The 18,650-nt window shown below is 43.0% G+C and overlaps 1 protein-coding gene across 1 annotated transcript in view; it reads right to left on the bottom strand.

Moving 5' to 3' along the window:
• Positions 1-18,545, bottom strand: part of BCAP31 (B cell receptor associated protein 31) — a 35,261-nt gene extending 16,716 nt beyond the window's left edge. The window contains exons 1-4 of the mRNA XM_036740374.1: positions 18,446-18,545; positions 17,146-17,261; positions 16,385-16,485; positions 12,895-13,042 (exon numbers count right to left, since the gene is read on the bottom strand). Coding sequence (XP_036596269.1) covers positions 12,895-13,042; positions 16,385-16,485; positions 17,146-17,237 — 341 coding nt within the window. The 5' untranslated portion in view covers positions 17,238-17,261; positions 18,446-18,545. The remainder of the gene's footprint in view (positions 1-12,894; positions 13,043-16,384; positions 16,486-17,145; positions 17,262-18,445) is intronic.
• Positions 18,546-18,650: the final 105 nt, after the last annotated feature.

The raw sequence follows: 18,650 nt of genomic DNA, 5'->3' as shown, positions 1-18,650 counted from the left end.
AAGTACCTCTGATAAGGGTTTCATATCCAAGATATACAGACTAACAAATATATCAACCAAAAGCCAATTAAGTGATCAGGAGAATTGCAAACTAACAGCCATGTGAAAAAATTCACCAAATCTAAGAATTAGAGAGATGCAAATCAAAACAACCCTGAGGTTTTACCTCACACTCCACAAATTGACAAAGATAATAAAAGATAGGAATAATCAATGTTGGTGGAGGCGTATAGAAAGACATACACCAATACACTGTTGGTGGAACTGTGAAATAGAACAACAAATTTAAAGGGGGGAAAACCAATCGATAAATTAAAAAAAAAAATCTGGCATATGCAATATTCCAAACCTTTGAACAGTAAATCTAGCATACCACCCCCCCGCCCCACCGGCTTCTGAAAAAGGAGCAGGCAGAGGTCATATGAGACCAAGATCTTTTTGCAACATTCATCTTTCATTCTTCTGTGATTCTATTTACTTTGGGGGGGGGGCGGGGCGGGGGGAAGGCAAGGCAATTAGGGTTAGGTGACTTGCCCAAGGTCACACAGCTAGTCAAGTGTCTGAGGCTGCATTTGAACTCGGGTCCTCCTGACTCCAGGGCCGGTGTTCTACTCACTGAGCCACTTAGCTGCCTTATCTATTTACTTTGATGGAATAGTTAATATTGTTTACTTTGTTCTGCTTACTTCACTTTGCATCAGTTTTTATAAGTCTTTTCATGCTTCTCTGTATCATCGTATTCATCATAGTAATATTTCATTAACATTTCTGTACCATAGTTTATTTCCCCTTTGCTACCTCAAAAAGTGCTGCTTTAAATACGTTGGTAGGGGCAGCCTGTCCCTGGAGTCAGGAGGACCTGAGTTCAAATCCACCCTCAGACACTTGACACTAGCTGTGTAACCTTGGGGAAGTCACTTAACCCCAATTGCCCTGTCTTCCCCCCTTCAAACAAACAAATAAATAAATAAATAAATGTGTTGGTGTATGTATGGAGCTTTTTTTTTTGGTCAATGACTTCCTTGGTGTATAAACCTGGTAGTGGAGTCTCTGGGTCAAAGGGTGTGGACAAACTATCATTTTATTTGCATAGTTCCAAAGCGCTTTCCAAAATGGTTGTATTGATTCACAGTTCCACCTACAATATATCAGTGTGCCTGTTTTTCCATATCCCCTCCAACACTGATTACTGCCATTTTTATCATCTTTGCCAATTTGCAGGGTTTTCATTTCCGTTTTCTTAAATTATTATTGATTTGGAATGTGGTTGTTAATAACTTCGAATTCTTTTGAGAACACTTTTTTCATATCCTTTCACCCAGTTATGTATTGAAGAATGACTTTTGGTCTTAAATATTTCTTTTTTGTTTTTATAAAATAGATTTTTATTGCTATTTTTTTATATAAGTAGAATTTCTCCCAGTATCCCTCCTCCTCTCCTCTCCCAAAGAGCCATCTTATATATGACAATTAATATTTTTAATGGGAAAAAAAATCAAGGGGAAGAAGAGGAAAAAAAATCAAGATAGATCACTACATCAAAAAAGTCTAAAAATATGTGCAGGTGGACCTCCTACTTTTGCAGAGGAGCAAGATGGGGATATCTTCTCATATCTCATCTTTGGAGACATGCTTGTTCTTTGTAATTTTGCAGCATTCACTGTTAAGTGTTTTGTGGTAGTTGTTCTTTACACTTTCTTTGCTATAGTCACTGTATGTGTTGTTCTCTTGGCCCTGAATACTTCACTCTGCATCAGTTTTTCATGTGAGTCTTTCCATGCTTCTCTGTGGTCATCATATTCATCATTTCTTACAGCACAGTAATATTCCATTAGTCATGTACCACGGTTTGTTTAGCTGTTTCCCCAGCAATGGGTATCCACTTTTTCTCCAATTCTTTGCTACCACAAAAAATGCTCTAAATGTTTTGGTGTATATGGGACCTTTCTTCTTAGCAATGACCTGTTTGGAGTCTCTGGGTCAAAGAGTATGGACCTACTTTTATCACTTTATTTGCATAGTTCCCAATTGTTTTCCAAAACGGTTTACAGTTCCACCAACAGTGTACCTATCTTTCCACTTCCCGTCCAGCATTCCCTGTTGCCATATTTGGTCATCTTTACCAATGTGCTGAGTGTGAGGAGAAACTTCAGGGTTGGGTTGCTGTGCATTTCCCTCAGTATTAGTGATTTGGCGCATTCTTTCACATGATTGTTAATAGTCTGCAGTTCTTTTAAGAACGCTTTGCTCATATCCTTTGACCCCATGTCTTCTTATATTCATGTGGGTAGACGATAAAGTTGCCAGAAATTCCAAGGGAAGAACAGTCTGTGCAGTTTTGAAAATAAGCAATTAAGGAGCCAGGCAAAAATCCAAGACCACCTTCCAGAAAAGAACCAAACCTCTCACTTGCCCTTTAAAGGTTTATACTAGTGAATACAGAGCATAGGAAGACTTATACAAACTGATACAAAGTGAAGTAAGCAGAACCAGGAAAGAAATACACACACTGACTATAATGTAAATGGGAAGAACAACATAACAATCAAAAAGCTCAATGCTGGGAAATTAAACTGCCCAAATTTGGCCCCAAAGAAAAGACAAAAGGCACATACACCCTCCTCTGGGGTCCTTTGCACAGGTAGGGGAAGGAATATGGAACATTGCACATAATAACAGACTTTTCCTGTGTTGGTTAGTTTTGCTAAACTGGCTTTCCCCTTTCTTTTTTATTCTTTTTATAAGGAATGATTCTTTGGGAGAAAGGACACACATGGAGAAATGTGGATGGTGTGAAAACAAAAGACAACAAAAATCCATTTTTAAAAAGTATGAGATTTGGATTTAGCCAGGAATAGTTCCAGAGAAAATTCTATACAATAAGAAGGGTCAGTCATTCACCACTCAATAAAAGCAGGACACCAAGCAATCAGTTGATTCTAGGGAGACAGCATAGACAGACATCTTTAACAAAAATCTGGACTTAATAGTCATTGATACACTATACCCTCTTCTCTTCCAGAAAATCTGGCAACTAGTGATTGTCAGGAATCCCCTAGCAGACAAACCTGCATAGCACTGGGGAGTATCAAATGGACTGCTAGATTTCAAAAGATGGGGGAAAGGTTTACAAAGATCTAGCCAGGATTTATTGTGCTTCAGGATTGGGGTAGGGCCAAGGGAGGGTAATGGAGGCAAAAGGCAGTTAGATGGCTCAATGGAGAGAATGCTGGGCCTAGAATCAGGAAGACATGAATTCAAATCTGGCCTCAGACACAATAGTTGTGTGATCCTGTGCAAATCACTTAACCCCTTTTTGCCTTAATACACTGGAAAAGGAAAAGACAAACTACTCCATTATCTTTGCCAAGAAAACCCCATGGACAGTATTGGCATACTGTGGTCCATGGGGTCACAAAGAGTAGGACACAAATGAATGACTGAACAACAACAACGGAGGTAAAAATTCTGAGAAGGGAAGTAGGAGTCCCACCAGTGAAACTGTAGCACTGAAGCCCTAAGAAAAGAACTTGTAAAAGTAGACAATCTGAACAGATCCCAGGAGAACCTTGAATCCAAGGCACAGTAAGAACTTTGAGAAGGGCTGGGTAAAAGTGTGGGGAAGCTAGAAGTGACCTAGCAGGTATTCTAATCAAATTTATAAGGCAGGAACTTTTAAACCAAGCATCTAAACTGCCAAGCCAAGGGGTGGGGGGAAGAATGATAAAGAAAGTATCAACTACTACTGACTGATGTATAGGCCAACCTAACCCAGATTGTAAATGAGCCGCAGGGAGAATTTGGGAAATGTGGATGGGGGAAAGACTGAGCCCCATCTTAGGATTCAGATATATCAGCAGCCCTTCAGCACTTGGGAGGGATGGTAGAAGGGGAGTCTTCAGTACAAAAGAAAGCAAAATGAGAGAGAACCAAGTCAAATTTACAAGGATATAAGTCATTCCCCAGTTGATAAATGGTCAAAGGATATGAACAGGCAGTTTTCAGAGGAAGAAACTAAAGCTACGTCATATGAAAAAATGCTCTAAATCACTATTGATTAGAGAGATGCAAATCAAAACGACTCTGAGGTACCACATCACATCTACCAGATTGGCTAACATGACAAAACAGGAAAGTGATAAATGCTGGAGAAGATGTGGGAAAGTTGGAACACTAACTCATTGCTGGTGGAGCTGTGAGCTGATCCAACCATTCTGGAGAGCAATTTGGAACTATGCCCAAAGGGCTATAAAAATGTGCATATCCTTTGACTCAGCAATAGCGTTTCTAGGGCTGTATCCCAAGGAGATCACAAAAATGAGAAAAGGTCCCACATATACAAAAATATTTATGGCAGCTCTTTTTGTGGTGGCCAAGAACTGGAAGTTGAGGGGATGCCCATCAATTGGGGAATGGCTGAACAAGTTGTGGTATATGAATGTAATGGAATACTATTGTTCTATGTAAGAAATGATGAGCAGGTGGACTTCGGGAAAACCTGGAAAGACTTACATGAACTGCTGAGTGAAGTGAGCAGAACCAGGAGAATATTATATACAGTAACAGCCACGCCCGTGCCAGGACTGATTTTGATAGGCTTAGCCCCTCTCAGTAATTCAAGGACCCAAAACTTCTCCAAAGGACTCATGATGGAAAATGCCATCCACATCCAGAGAAAGAACTATGGAGTCGGAATGCAGAGTGAAGCAGACTCTTTTCTCTTTTGTTCTGTATTTTTTTCCTCATGGTTTTTCCTGTTCGTTGTAATTCTTCTATGCAATGTGACTAATGCGAAAATGTGTTTAATAGGAATGCATATGTAGAGCCTATATCAGATTGCATGCTGTCTTGGGGAGGGAGGGGGAGAAAATTTAAAACTTATGGAAATGAATGTTGAAAAATGAAAATAAACTAAATATTAAAAAACAAAAGAAAAGAAAGCAAAATGAGAAGAAGGAAGACAGGAAACCAAGCCCTGGTGGGGTCTTGAATGCAATCCATACTTAGATAAATTTGTCTTTTTTTTTTTTTTTGGAGGGGGGAAGGCAGGGCAATTGGGGTTAAGTGACTTGCCCAAGGTCACACAGATAGTAAGTGTGTCAAGTATCTGAGGCCAGATTTGAACTCTGGTACTCCTGACTCCAGGGCCAGTGCTCTACTCACTACGCCACCTAGCTGCCCCCATAAATTTGTCTTTTAAGGTCTAAGGGATAGAAAATCTGTTCAAGCTATGTTAAAGTCATCTATATCACCAAAGGGAAGACAGTTATTTGAGCACCAGGTCTAGCTAAATTTAGAAAGGCTGTGCTCTGAGTGGAGAAGGTTGGCCCCAACTTGTGTAGACTGTCTAGTATGACACAGGATTGAAATCTGTCAACAGAGGTAATGCCCACCAAAATGTAGCCAGGGAAATACCCACAAGACAGACATGGAAGACCACACCCCTAGTCAGGATGCCTCCATTTTGAGTAAATGTTGTCACATAACAGAGAGGTTATTAAGACCCTAGAATTGGGAATAACTTCTCTATGTGAAAGTACTTGGCCTTGGTCAAAGGACATGAACAGTTTTCAGAGGAAGAAATTAAAGATATCTATAGGCATATGAAAAAATGCTCGAAATCACTACTGATCAGAGAAATGCAAATCAAAACAACTCTTAGATACCACATCTCTCCTGTCAGATTGGCTAAAATGACAAAACAGGAAAATGATAAATGCTGGAGAGGATGTGGGAAAATTGGAACATTGTTACATTGCTGGTGGAGTTGTGAACTGATCTAGTCATTTTGGAGAGCAATTTGGAACCATGCCCAAAGGGCTATAAAAATGTTCATGCCCTTCGACCCAACAATACCACTTCTATCCCAAAGAGATCACACAAGTGGGAAAAGGACCCACATGTACAAAAATATTTATAGCGGCTCTTTTTGTGGTAGCCAAGAATTGGAAATCAAAGGGATGCCCATCAATTGGGGAATGGCTGAACAAGCTGTGGTATATGAAGGTAATGGAATACTATTGTGCTATAAGAAATGGGGATGATACGGACTTCATAACAACCTGGAAAAACCTACACGACATAATGCTGAGTGAGAGGAGCAGAGCCAGGAGAACATTATACACAACCACAGATATATGGATTCTGTGAGGACTAACCCTGACAGACTTTGCTCTTCTCAGCAACACAATGTGCAAAGACAACTCCAAAGGACTCACGATGGAGAATATCATCTACATCCAGAGAAAGAACTATGAAATATGAATGCAGATTGAACACTTCATGCTCGCCTTTTTCTCCCCCCCTTTTTTTCTCTCTTTTGTATTTGTTTTTGGGTTGTGTTTTTTTTGTTTTTTTTTTTGGTTCTGTTTCTTCTTTCTCATGATTCATTCCATTGGTCATAATTCTTCTCCACAACTTGACTAGTGTGTAAATTAATTCAATGTGAAGTTATACATGGAAGTTATATGGGATTCCATGCCGTCTTGGCGAGGGAGGGAAGAAAATCTGGAACTCAAAATTATGTAGAACAGTGTGTTGCAAACTAAAAAGAAAAAGAAAACATAAAAAGAAAAAAAAAAGAAAGTACTTGGCCTTTAGCAGTTCTCTTACCTGAGCCAGGTAGAATATTATGATTCTATGTGCATTAGAGGAAGGGAAAACAAACAAAACTATCTCATACCTGCTAAGAGTCCTTGGCAGCTTTACCAAGAGATGATACCACTATTTTTAGTCCAGTTAGGGAAACACATCTGGGCCATTTATAGATTATTCTCTAGGTTAGTCAGAAAGCCAGCATGACTACAAAAACTAGCTTGCATTGAGTGAAGGCGCACAGTGGAAAAATCACATACCTGGGAAACAAAGGTGAAGCAATTCAAAAGCAGGTGATCCCAAAGACAAAGAAAGGCACTGGGTTCTGCGAATCTGGCAGATCACCCTCCTTAATCTATCAGCCATGGTACACTGACATCTGCCCCAATCTGATTTTTTTCTTGGCTGTAATAAGCCTAACTTAGACCCAAGTGCCTATAAAGTGTTGCCAATTTAAAATCCAGTTCACTGGGAGCTGAAAATCTAGTTACTCTAAGAGGTTCTCAGTAGACATTCCACTCCAATCACGGTTTGCAGTCCTATAGCTTCTTGCAGAAAAGTGATGCTGGGGGCGCACAAGCTGGGGACTAGACAACAGCAATACCTTGAAATACACTGTCAGGCCTCTTGGTAAATTGAAAACATTGGTAGGATCCCTGCTGCCACATAAGACTAGAGAGGTGACAAAAAATGATCATATGAGGAGAAGAGGGTGAGAGACAGGTGAATTTTGGAAACTATCAACAGTTGTGCTTAATTTGGGTTTCGAACAGAATTCTAGTACAATTAAATGGATGGTGTTCGGACATTTGGAAAAATATACTGCTGATCACAAGGAGCCAGCAGAATTTAGGAAGGTCAAACTTACTTTCATTTCCTTTTTCAACAGTATTACTAGACTGATGACTTAAATACTCTTGCAGAATGCCAAAGCGTAGTTTGGCCAAGATGGATGACAAATATCTCACATTAGATCTTTGGGGCCAAGATGGAAAAATGTGGGTTCTCTCATGGCTATGATGATCAAAAGAGGCTTCCCAGAAGAGCTGAGCTGAATCTTGAAGGACGACCATGGGCCCAGAGACTGGGGATGAGGCTGTCGCTAGGCAAATACACAGCAATGGGGAAAGCTGTAATACACTTGGGGGAAAGAGTCCGATTTGACTAGAGCTTGTAGCATTCAAGGAGAAGAGTCAAAAATAAAGCTAAAAAAGGTTGGAACTAGGTTGTGAAGTGTTTTTAATAGCACGTGATCTGCACTTTAGCCAGTGGGAAATGGGAAACCTCAATCAACCTGGGGTCCATAAACTTGTTTTTAAGTATTTTGATAACTGTACTTTGATACAGTTGATTTCCTTTGTTAAAAAAAAAAAGACAAAAGAAAAGTGTGGAGTCAACATGGTCATTCTCTTGTGGCACCCCTGAGGGCCCTGGGCTGTGAAGCTCAACATCAACACTGCTGAGACGATCTACTTATTTAATTTATGTCCAGCAAATCTGGAAAGCTACTTTCACGCTGATGTTGCTGTAAGCTTGCCGTCAGTAGAAGTGTTAATGCAGAGGCGAAATGACCACCTGTCAGGATGCTGCCGAGGATTCCCCTGAGGAGTAGGTCACACTAGAGGATCTCTAAGGCCTCTTCCGACTCCAGGATTTTATACATAGTGCCAAATGAGTGGCATGATGAGTGCAACAGAAACCAGAGTGGCTGGGCAAGGGGTGGGGAAAGAAATAGCTGCAAGGTTGGCAGTGTGCATTTAGGCCAAAGGAGCCTTAGTTCTGACTCTATCCCCCGCCCTGCCAGAGTCAGAGCCTCACATTTCTTCTACTGCCCAAACAACATGCTAAAAAGAACAATGAATTTGGATTTAGAATCCAAAAGCCTGAGTTGGAGGTGACGTGAAGCCTGTAAATGGCAAAAGTCAGGATTTGAAGAAGTCACTTACTCTTCTCAACCTGTTTCTCCATCTATAAAATGGGGACAATTTGCACTGCTTTCCCCACTCTAAGGAAAGCATTATATAAGTGCAATCTATTATTTTAAACTAACTGGGGGCAAAGACCATATAATTGCACATCAGGACACCCGTAGGATCTATAAGACTATTTCTTACCCAGGTGTCTGGAAGCATAAGACTCCTCACTTCCAGCTACTGCTTATCCAAGGCCTCTTGGAGAAATGACTTGGCTCCTCCCTTAGGGGTTAAGACTATGGGGTTATTAAGGCAAGATTCTGAACTCCTGGGTTCTCTAACTCTGCCCCAGAGTTACTAAGTTATTGGCCCTCTCTCAGCCTCATTTCTTCAAAACACAAGTAAGACGACATAAAGAAAAAGAGACAAAAATCCCTTCTGGTACTTGGAATTCTGGGATGATACGTATGGGACTAGGAATTACTGTTATTGAGTACAGCCCTGCTGACTCAACCAGGGAAGACCTTGATAAACCCATCTCTGACGACACCTCTTCTTTTTTTAATTTTTTTTTAAGTTTTTTTTTTATTCTTAGTTTACAACACTCGGTTCCACAAGTTTTTGAGTTCCAAATTTTCTCCTCTTCCCTCTCCTCCCCGCTCTCCCCCAAGATGGCATGTAATCTGATATAGGTTCTACATATACCTTCAGATTAAACTTATTTTCACAATAGTCAAGCTGTAAAGAATTATGACGAATGGAATGAACCATGAGAAAGAAACAAAACCAAAAAAGAAAACAAAAGACAGAGCAAATAGTTTGCCTCAATCTGCATTCAGACTCTGTAATTCTTTCTCTGGATTATACCTCTTGCTTTTATCTCACTAGGTGCACGTTGTCTAGGAAGAGCCCACTCCCAGTACCTTCAGAACTGCAGGGCTGGGGGCAGCTAGGAGGCACAGTGAGTAGAGCACGGGCCCTGGAGTCAGGAGGACCTGAGTTCAAATCTGGCCTCAGACACCTGACACACTTACTAGCTGTGTGACCTTGGGCAAGTCACTTAACCCCAATTGCCCTGCCTTCCCTCCTCCAGAAAAAAAAAGAACTGCAGGCCTGGAAAGGCCCTTTGAGGTCACCCAATCTCTTAACTCAAGTGGTTACCAAAGAGCCGCTACTCTAACTTCTGCAGTCATAGCAAACTTGCTACCTCACGGTTCATTTCAATTTTGCTTTTTTAAGCAATGTCTAGGAAGTTCCAAACTGAAATCCATCTCCCCATGACTTCTACCTACTCTACTCTAGCTTTGACTGCAGAAAAATAACCTATCTTTCTATAGCACATGTTTTGGACCCCACAACTCTATGAAATAGGTACTACAGGTATCACTTAGTCCCATTTTACAGATTAAGATCTTGAGGCTTAAGGAAGTGGCTTGGCTATGTTTCCAGAAGTTGCCAAGTTATTAGACAGAATTTGAACCTAGGTCTTCTTAAGTCCAGAGTTCCATCTAACAGGACAGCCCTTCAGATATTTGCAAACAGTTCTATCCCATTAGATTATAAGCTCCTTGAGTGAAGGAAGCGTCTTTTGCCTACTTTTGTGGCTGACCACCGCTCCCCCCTACCTGCACATTTAGCATAGTACCTGGCACATAGTAGGCACTTAATAAATGTTTAGTGACTTGAATATCCTGCCAATAATTTGTCTCTCCTTTTTTCCTTTCCAAGATGCTGCTCTATGTAGTATCCTGTTCCCCTAAACTCTCGCGCATTTGCCAAGTTCTACATCTATGTGGAAATCTACCAACAGTCCTTTCCTACCACCCCTTATGTACTGTTGTGTAGGTGGCCCCTCTATTACTGTATTCCAGTTGTAGGTCTCAGAAACACAAAAGTTCATTATCTGTCATCTTGTCCAAAGATCAAGCTCACTTTGCTCCCCTGAACAATGATTCAGATGTGTGTTAATCCTGAACTCCCAGTTACGTTCTTCTGGGAATTACTGGGCATTTCTGTTCTATTTCACTGTTCTATTGTAGTCAGTGTCTTCCTAACATCTAGGTTTTTCATTTAAACTAAAAAAAGAGAGGGAGAAAAAAACCCAGATGTGAATAATCTTGATCAAATCAGCAAGTCTCCAGCCAAAGAAGCCTGCCTTTCCATGTGAAAAAAACATTCCGTCCCTAGACAAAACGCTATGTTCTATTACCAGGCTTAAACCATGGTTTTGAATAATAAATCCTACTGATAGCATCTAAATATCTAGTCATTTATTTTCCTTATCATCCTCTCATTTACAAAGCCACCACTTTCAAAAGAAAGGAGATGAAAGCATCACTTATGCCTGTGTGCCTCCCCCCTCCCCCCATCCCTAAAGTCCTTTGGTTAGCTGCCCAGAAGTTCTTCATTCTCGGAGAGCCTTTCAGATTTCTTTTCGTTGGATTCTTTATTCCCTCATAAATCACTGGAAATGGGGAGTAGGCCAGCAAGTGGGGTAAAGCTCTGCAGACTCTCCGTCACATCTTGGGTACATTTACCAAGATGGGAATCTGATTTCCTACTGGCTGGATCAGGCCTACAGTCACCTGTGTATTGCTGAGTTGCAGGGGGGTCACAGGGACAGATCTAGCTGGTGTCAGTGATGGGATTCCTCCCACCTGGTACTGCCTGTGAAGCCATGCCTTTATGCCATGGAGCACTGAGGGTCCAGATCCAAGTTCTATGGGAAAAGCCTCCCTAGTTTCAGGAGTTTATTTCTTCACGTCCCCCCTGTACCACACTCTTCTTCTCCATGACTTGGTTTTGGTTTCAGCTCATCCCTTTCTCCACCCCACATCTTGTTCCTAGATGATTTCTTCATCCTATCTACTCAGCCAACTAGCATTTCAAGTGCCTACTACATGGCAGACACTGGAGATTCAAAGACAAAAACAAAACCTCAAGGAGCTTACGTTCTATTGGGAAGGAAAGACAACACATAAACAGAAAGCGATCAAAATATATGCAAGGACAAACACTGATGCCTAGACAAGAATGTAGACCGTGAATGAAGAGGTCAGGGATCTGACAAGTCAGAGGTGACGAGGAAGTGTATTTCAGGCAAGCATGTCAGCCTAAGCAAAAGCAAGGCCATGGGAGATGGAATGTCACATAAGGGAAAAAGCTAATTTGGGCTAATTTGGCTAGACTGTAGAGTACAGGAAGCACAGGCCAGAGACCCGATTGGTGCAGGCTTTTACACGCCCAAGAGAAGAGTTTGCATGTTGCCCTAAAGGCAATGGGCACCAGAGCTGCTTCAGAGCTTTGGAAGCCATGTGGAGAAGGCTTAAATAAACAATCTCACAATCCCTGCTAATCACTGAAAGCCTTTCTTCAGTCGCCATATTGCCTTGTATTTTTACATTAGGGTTAGTACTTTCTAGTGCATTTAGAGTCCTTAAGAGATCATCCTGAAGATGCCTGCAGCAAACATCTTGCCTCCACATTCACTACTTGCTACAGACACGGAGGTGGGGGCCTCTGCTACTTAAGCTGGACTGAACCACTCTCTTTGAGATTTTTGTGCCAACCTGCCCGAGTGTGGCCCACTAGTCGCCAACATCAGGCCTGAATCCCCAAAGAGCTATCAATGGCCAGACTAAGAAGCATTCACCTCTTATTTGCTGCCCTCATTTGTTGCTGGATCCCAGTGACCAAACACTTTAGTGGCACAGCCGACTGGCCAGTGTGCCATAAACACCACATGGTACTCTAAAGGCCTCAGCACTCTTCCCATAGGATAGAGATACAGTGTCTACCTTGGGAAGGTACCACTTCTACAGCCTTTCTTCTTCCCATTTCCCAAACTAATCCCACTCAGCTCCAGTCATTCCACTCAGGTCATCCCAGCACAGATGTTTACATAGCTGCTTATAACTATTGTGGATACTTATTTGTATGCTTCTATTCACATTCTAGTCAATGTGGGGGCTCTCTCAGTGCAGGAATTACCTCTATTCCTTCCTGAAGTCAGATTAGACTCAGTACATTTGGAGCAGTACTAGGACCTTACAGATGGGTCCAGAGCACTCCCACTCCTTGAGAGAAAACAGGGAATCACACTCTGGGAACTACAAGGGACTTTTAACATCGTCTAGTCTAAGGCTTTCATCTTTGGGAGACACAGACACAGCCCATTATTGTCTAAGCAACAGGATGTGATCTGGCCTCCTAGAAGAACTGGACCTGCTGCCCCAGAAACAGCCTCAGTTTAAGGTCTCCTGGCTTCTTTCCCCCAACCCACCACCCTCAGTGGATTCTGGTGACGTGACACAGAGAGGAATCCTATCCCGTAAGCTGCTCCAGGCCTCCCTCTGTGCCCCCACCCTCCTAAATCCTGGGGACTCACAAAGACAGCAGCAGAGAGAAGCCAGCGATGTGGAGGTTCCTCTGGGCTCGGAACAACTTCATGTGGAAGTGTTCCATGGCTCCAGGGTTATTCTGGAGGTTCACCTTCTCTGTCACGTCATCGTACTTCCTGATCTCCCGCACAGCATCTGTTGGGGAGCATGAGAGGAAACACAGGAAGGGGCTCAACCACAGTGCAGTGAGTCGAGGCTGCAGTGTTAGGCCATGACGCTTGTTTGCTGGTCCCAGTTCACTCAAGTTCCACTGTCCTCTCATCAAAACTCACCTTAGTGAGCCTCTCTTTGGCACAGATCTTCTGGAAAGCCAGCTCAGAAACATATACTCCCAATCCCCCGACTGAAAGATTTGGGAAATCGTAAATTTCCAAAGAGTGTAGAAGTCCCTCTCCCTCATCTCCATCTCCACCCAAGGATGGCAAGCCTATTCCATCAGCAACATGTTTTAACTGTGGATGAGAACTAGGGTGATAATAATAGTAGGGGTTTCCTCTTCTCATGTCTGACCTGGAAAAGCCCAGCCTTAAACTAAGTCAGTCATGTTTTTAGAATTGCATCTCTGGGGAAGTGGCAGTGGGTTGGTCACGACAGAAGATAGGGAAGATGTCTGCCTAAGGATGAAGGAGGACCTTACTGGAGTACCACTTTAAAAATGAGAGGCATGGGGGGCAGCTAGGTGGTGCAATGAGTAGAGCATCAGCCCTGGAGTCAGGAGGACCTGAGTTCAAATGTCACCTCAGACACTTGACACACTTACTAGCTGTGTGACCTTGGGCAAGTCACTTAACCCCAACTGCCCTGCCAAAAAGCAATAAATAAATAAATAAATTAAAAAAGAAAGGTATGCAGTTCCAAAGGACCAGTGCTGAAAAATGCTATCTACTTTCTGAGAAAGAACTGATGGACTCTAGATACAGATCAAAGCAGACTTTTTTAACTTTATTTTTCTTGCCTTTTTTTTGCAATATGGCTAATTTGGAAATGTTCTGAATGTCTTCCTATGTATAATTGATATCATATTGCTTTTCTCCTCAATGGGTGAGGGGCGGGAGTGATCGAGAATTTGGAACTCAAAATTTTGAAAAATGAATGTTAAAAAGTAATTGAAAACATTGTTTTAAAAATGGAGGTCATCTCTCAAAAACATGTTGTTTAAAAAAAGTCAATAAAAATGCAATCCTGCTCACCATGTCGAAAAAATTCTCCTACTCTGGAGGGCTTTTGCCAATGAATCCGAATTTACCTACTTTTCACTTGTGTAGTTTTGATTCATGTTGCAGAATGTACACAATTTTCTTTTTTTCCTTTGGTCTAGAGCTTTCTTAGACAATCGCCCAGGGGCATTAAGAGCTAAGTGACTAGCTTAAGATCTACTAATCTGTCAAAAGCAGGTCTTCAACCCAGGTCTTCTGGACTCCAAGACCAGCCCTCTATCCGCAAGGACTTTCAGCTGCCCAAATCTCTTTGGACTAAGTTTTAAGCTGGTAGTAAGGCCATACCTAACAAACCCTGCAGTGCCTGACACAGTAACAGACTCACTAAACAATCAAACCTTCCATAACGTATCTAGAATGCTTAACTGCCCTTCATCACATAGTCCCCATACTTGAGTATCCCTGTCCCAATCTCCACAAAGTAACTTCGTAGAAACCCACATGACACCTAAGTTATAAGATGAGAGCCCCAAAATGCAGTCCGCTAGTCAAAGGATTTCATGTGCCATCCTCTACCAGATGGCCTCACTTTTCTCTAATCTTTGCCTACCACTACTTCCCTTTGCCTAAGGGGCCCAATTCAATTTGCTGAGAACTACCGACAGGGTGGAATGAGAACCCAAATTTGTTAATACATGGCTCCCCCATCCACCTTCCTCTCTTCACACTTAGCCTCTGATTGACTTCATAGGCAAAGGGAAGGGCTCTCATCTACTAGTCCCTGTTGAGACAGGTAGCAGTCCCAGAGTGGACCTGTCTCTCATCAATTATTAGATATATATTAATAAATAGTTGTATTTGGTTGTTATTCAGTCATTTCAGACATATCGTACTCTTTGTGACCCCATTTGGGGTTTTCTTAGCAAAGATACTGCAGTGGTTTGCCACTTCCTTCTCCAGCTCATTTTACAGATAAATTTGCAAAGAGATATTCTCTTTACATACACACAAATGCACACGCACACACTCAAGCACTTCTCTGTATGACCAAAAATAGCTTAGGATTCAACTGTCATTACTGAAAAATGGCAAGGAGGGGGAAATGAGAAAGACACAAGTCTGAGTAAACTGTCTGTAGCTATCCGAGCAAAGTGGGATCACAGAAGTAGAGTTGGGAATCAATAATCCAAGAACTGCCACGCCGCCAATAACCCCTAGAAAGGAGATTGTGTCCTATGCCTAGTCCATGTGGTTTTGAATTTCCAGATCACTGCACTAACCAAAACACATGAAGGCAGGAGCACATGTGGCATCTGGATTGAGATGGAGCCCTGGATTGAGTAAAGAGTCCCTGAAGCCACCCCACCCTTCTCTCCAAAAAATCCTGGCCTCAAAGTGGACCAAGGACAACACAGAAATATTCTTTTGCCACTATCTGGCTCAAAGCCTTGGTAGTGAGAGCACCTTGCTTAAAAGCAGCTACCTTCCTGAATTTTTCTAAGTGAACGCTTCATATATAGACATGGGTATGGTATGCAATTGGCTGGCATTGCAGATGCTTGAAAACTGATGTGTCACACCCATCTTGCTGAGATGCAACCTTGCCTGGACACATCCCCTTGAGCCTTGTGAATTAAACTGCCAAGCCCTAGGAAGACAAGTAGGATATGGGCATAATATTGTTACAAGATGGAGGTTTTTCCCTGCTTGGACTAACATGAGACCAGTTAGAGAAGCCATTAAAGCTCTTTTGAAGCAGTGGCATTTTCTTCACCCCAAGGTGAGGTGTGATTTGCCCCAAGTCCCAAAGTGGGTTAAGAGATCTAGGTTCTAGTCCCAGTTGCAACACCAACCCCCAAGTCCAATGCTTTCCCTATTCATTGCTTTATTTGATTCTTTCTTAGGAAATTCACTTTTTTTTCTTTTTGCCTTTCTCCTGACATAGGTTCTTCAAGGATAAAAAAAATGGGACTCTGTTTACCTTTGCAACTTTTACGGGCCTAGCTGATTCAATCCTCTGTACCTAAAACCTGGTTACCATAAGAAGCTTGCCTGAGCCTGGGGTCCAGATCTGTTGGACCAGTGGCTGGAACCTGGTACTAATGAGAAGGCAAGGCATCCTGGAGACCATCCAAAGCATACATGGATCAATAGTGCCATCCCTGTTTCTGAAGGATATCAGAGGACAGATGCCTAGGATATGTACAGAATCTGGTAAAGGGGGTGCTACACAACTAGGAAAACTAGACAAATGGAAGAAATGGAATTGTGAGAGGTTCCTATTTGGGATACTGCCCACAACCACCTCTCTGTCACTCACCAATGAGAAGCAGCACCAGGATAACAATGAGAACCACAAAGAAGGTGTTGCCATAGCTCACCACCAGTTGTACCAGGCGGGACTTAAAGATCTTCTGCCATCTAAGGAGAAAGAAACAGAAGCTGGAGGTACTCAAAATACCATGGGGGCCCTCTCAGCCTCAGTTAGTCTAAGAAAGAGTTGGCTTTACCTTATTATCCCACCTTTAACAGAGATACTTTCTCAACTTTCCAGTTTGGGTAGTCTGTGCACTTTGACAGACAATTGCTTAATTCCAACAGACTGACAATTCTGGAGAGAAGTATTAGGTAAGAGATACAACTAAAAAGAATCAACTTAGAGACCTGGTGTGTTGGTTGCATAAGGACCCCCAGCCTCCCACATTCACCTCCATCCTAGGAACCTGGCTGCACAGCAGACACCCAAAGGTGAAAGGGGAATGTGGGAGGGGAAGAGAAATGTAGGATTTCATGTAGGTGAAACACTTTATATAAAAAATATAAACAGCAATTCAAGCCCCATACAGATGGCTCTGCCCATGAAGAATGGCAACACTGATGCCCAGGAAAGCTCAGAATCATTTCACTAGGGAAGCCAGCTACCCCATTCCCAACAATTTCTACTTGCTTCAGCCTGGCTTAACTCCTAAGGTCCTATCGATTAGCCACCAAACATATACACATAGATCATGGGCCTCAGCATTGCACAATTCATTGTAAGGGGACCTTGAGCCCTGAAGTTGATCACTCGATAGGCTGTACCTTTTGGGAGAAATGAAAGGAATGCAGAGCAGCAGCACAGCAAAGACCTCAGCATAGAGGAAGGTAGCAACCGCAGTCCACTGAAGACTCATCCTTAGTCACTAGCTGGTTTTGACCTGGAGGCAGAAAAGACCAACCTTTGAAAAGTCTGAAAAGATTTGAGGAAACACAGGCCATGAGAAAGGGATGGGGGTGGGGAGCCGATCAATCAATCAGGAAGAGGCTGTGCTGATGCATAGCTCATCAATCCTTCTCCTCCGCCTTCAAAACCATACTATTCGTCTTCAAACAGGAATTAAAAGAAGCAAGTGAATTGAGCTACTTTAACATCGCTGGGGAAACCTGTCAATAACTTCCAAAGGACCAGGGGACCTCTTGATTCCTGTAAATAAGTTAATCTACTACATAACTTACTGAAGTCTTGAGGGTATGGGCTTTAAAAGCCTTGAACACATGAACTGCCAGTGTGACTCATAGGACTACTACATCCCTTAAACCAGGCACACAACTAGACTCTTGAGATGGCAGGAGAAATCAAAACTAGTTGACTTCCAGTGGGAAAAGTACTAAGGAGGATCTGTGTTTGATTCCCAGAACAGGCCCCTTAGGTGACTCTGGCTACAAGCCATTTAACCTCTTTGGGTTTCATTTTTTTCCATTTGTATATATGTATATATACAATAAATTAATAATGATGATTGCAGCTTACATTTACATAGATATTTAAAGTTTTGCAAATCTCTTTGCATACATCTGGTTAACATAAATGAATTGGACTAGATGACCTGGGCCCCTGCAAAGAAGAATCTGGAAGAGGCTAGGTCCCCTTCTCTCCAAATAAGTAACCCTACTCCACCCTTCTGCTGGAACCTGATCAGGGCCCTGTGACTATGCAGCAGAAACCCTTCGCTCACGCCCTCAATAAATGCACTTCCTGACCATTTTTTCCCAGGCACTCTGTGACAGATCTGGTTAGCTGGCAATGGCAGGGCGGGGGCCCAGCCCCGCTACCTGGAGCCGAAGGGGTCCTGCTCCGTGGGCAGCAGCCACTCCCACCAGGCCAGGGTGCCCTCGGCCACCTCCCGGTCCCCCTACCCCGCCCCCTCCTCTCCAGTCTTCAGCTCCATGCCCCGGGGCTTGGGGCCCCAGGCGAGGCTGCCTAGCTTCGAAGGCGGCGGACCCCTCGTTTTGCACTAGCAGCCTTGCGGGGGTCCTGGTTCATGGCGCACCCCCCTCCCCCCCCCCCCCCCGCCAACTCCTGGTTGGCCCCCGGGACGGGCCGGACCCGGCCTCGCCTTACCTACTCGCCTCTACACCACAGCCGCAAAATTTGACTGCTGGAACTGAAAACTCTCACGCCCAAATCCCGCCCCTCAGCCTTGTGTCCACAGGCCGGAAGTAGGAAGTCAGATGGCCAGGCCCCGCCTTCTCTCCGCGCTCCCACCAACCACCGCACCGCTTCCATCTACTGCTACCGCGACCTCAGAGGGCAGGCAGGAAAACGT

This window comes from Trichosurus vulpecula, assembly GCF_011100635.1.
Source record: "Trichosurus vulpecula isolate mTriVul1 chromosome X unlocalized genomic scaffold, mTriVul1.pri SUPER_X_unloc_1, whole genome shotgun sequence".
NCBI classification, from domain to species: domain Eukaryota; kingdom Metazoa; phylum Chordata; class Mammalia; order Diprotodontia; family Phalangeridae; genus Trichosurus; species Trichosurus vulpecula.
The sequence above is the reverse complement of the archived record's forward strand: the minus strand, read 5'-3'. Positions and strand labels throughout refer to the sequence as shown.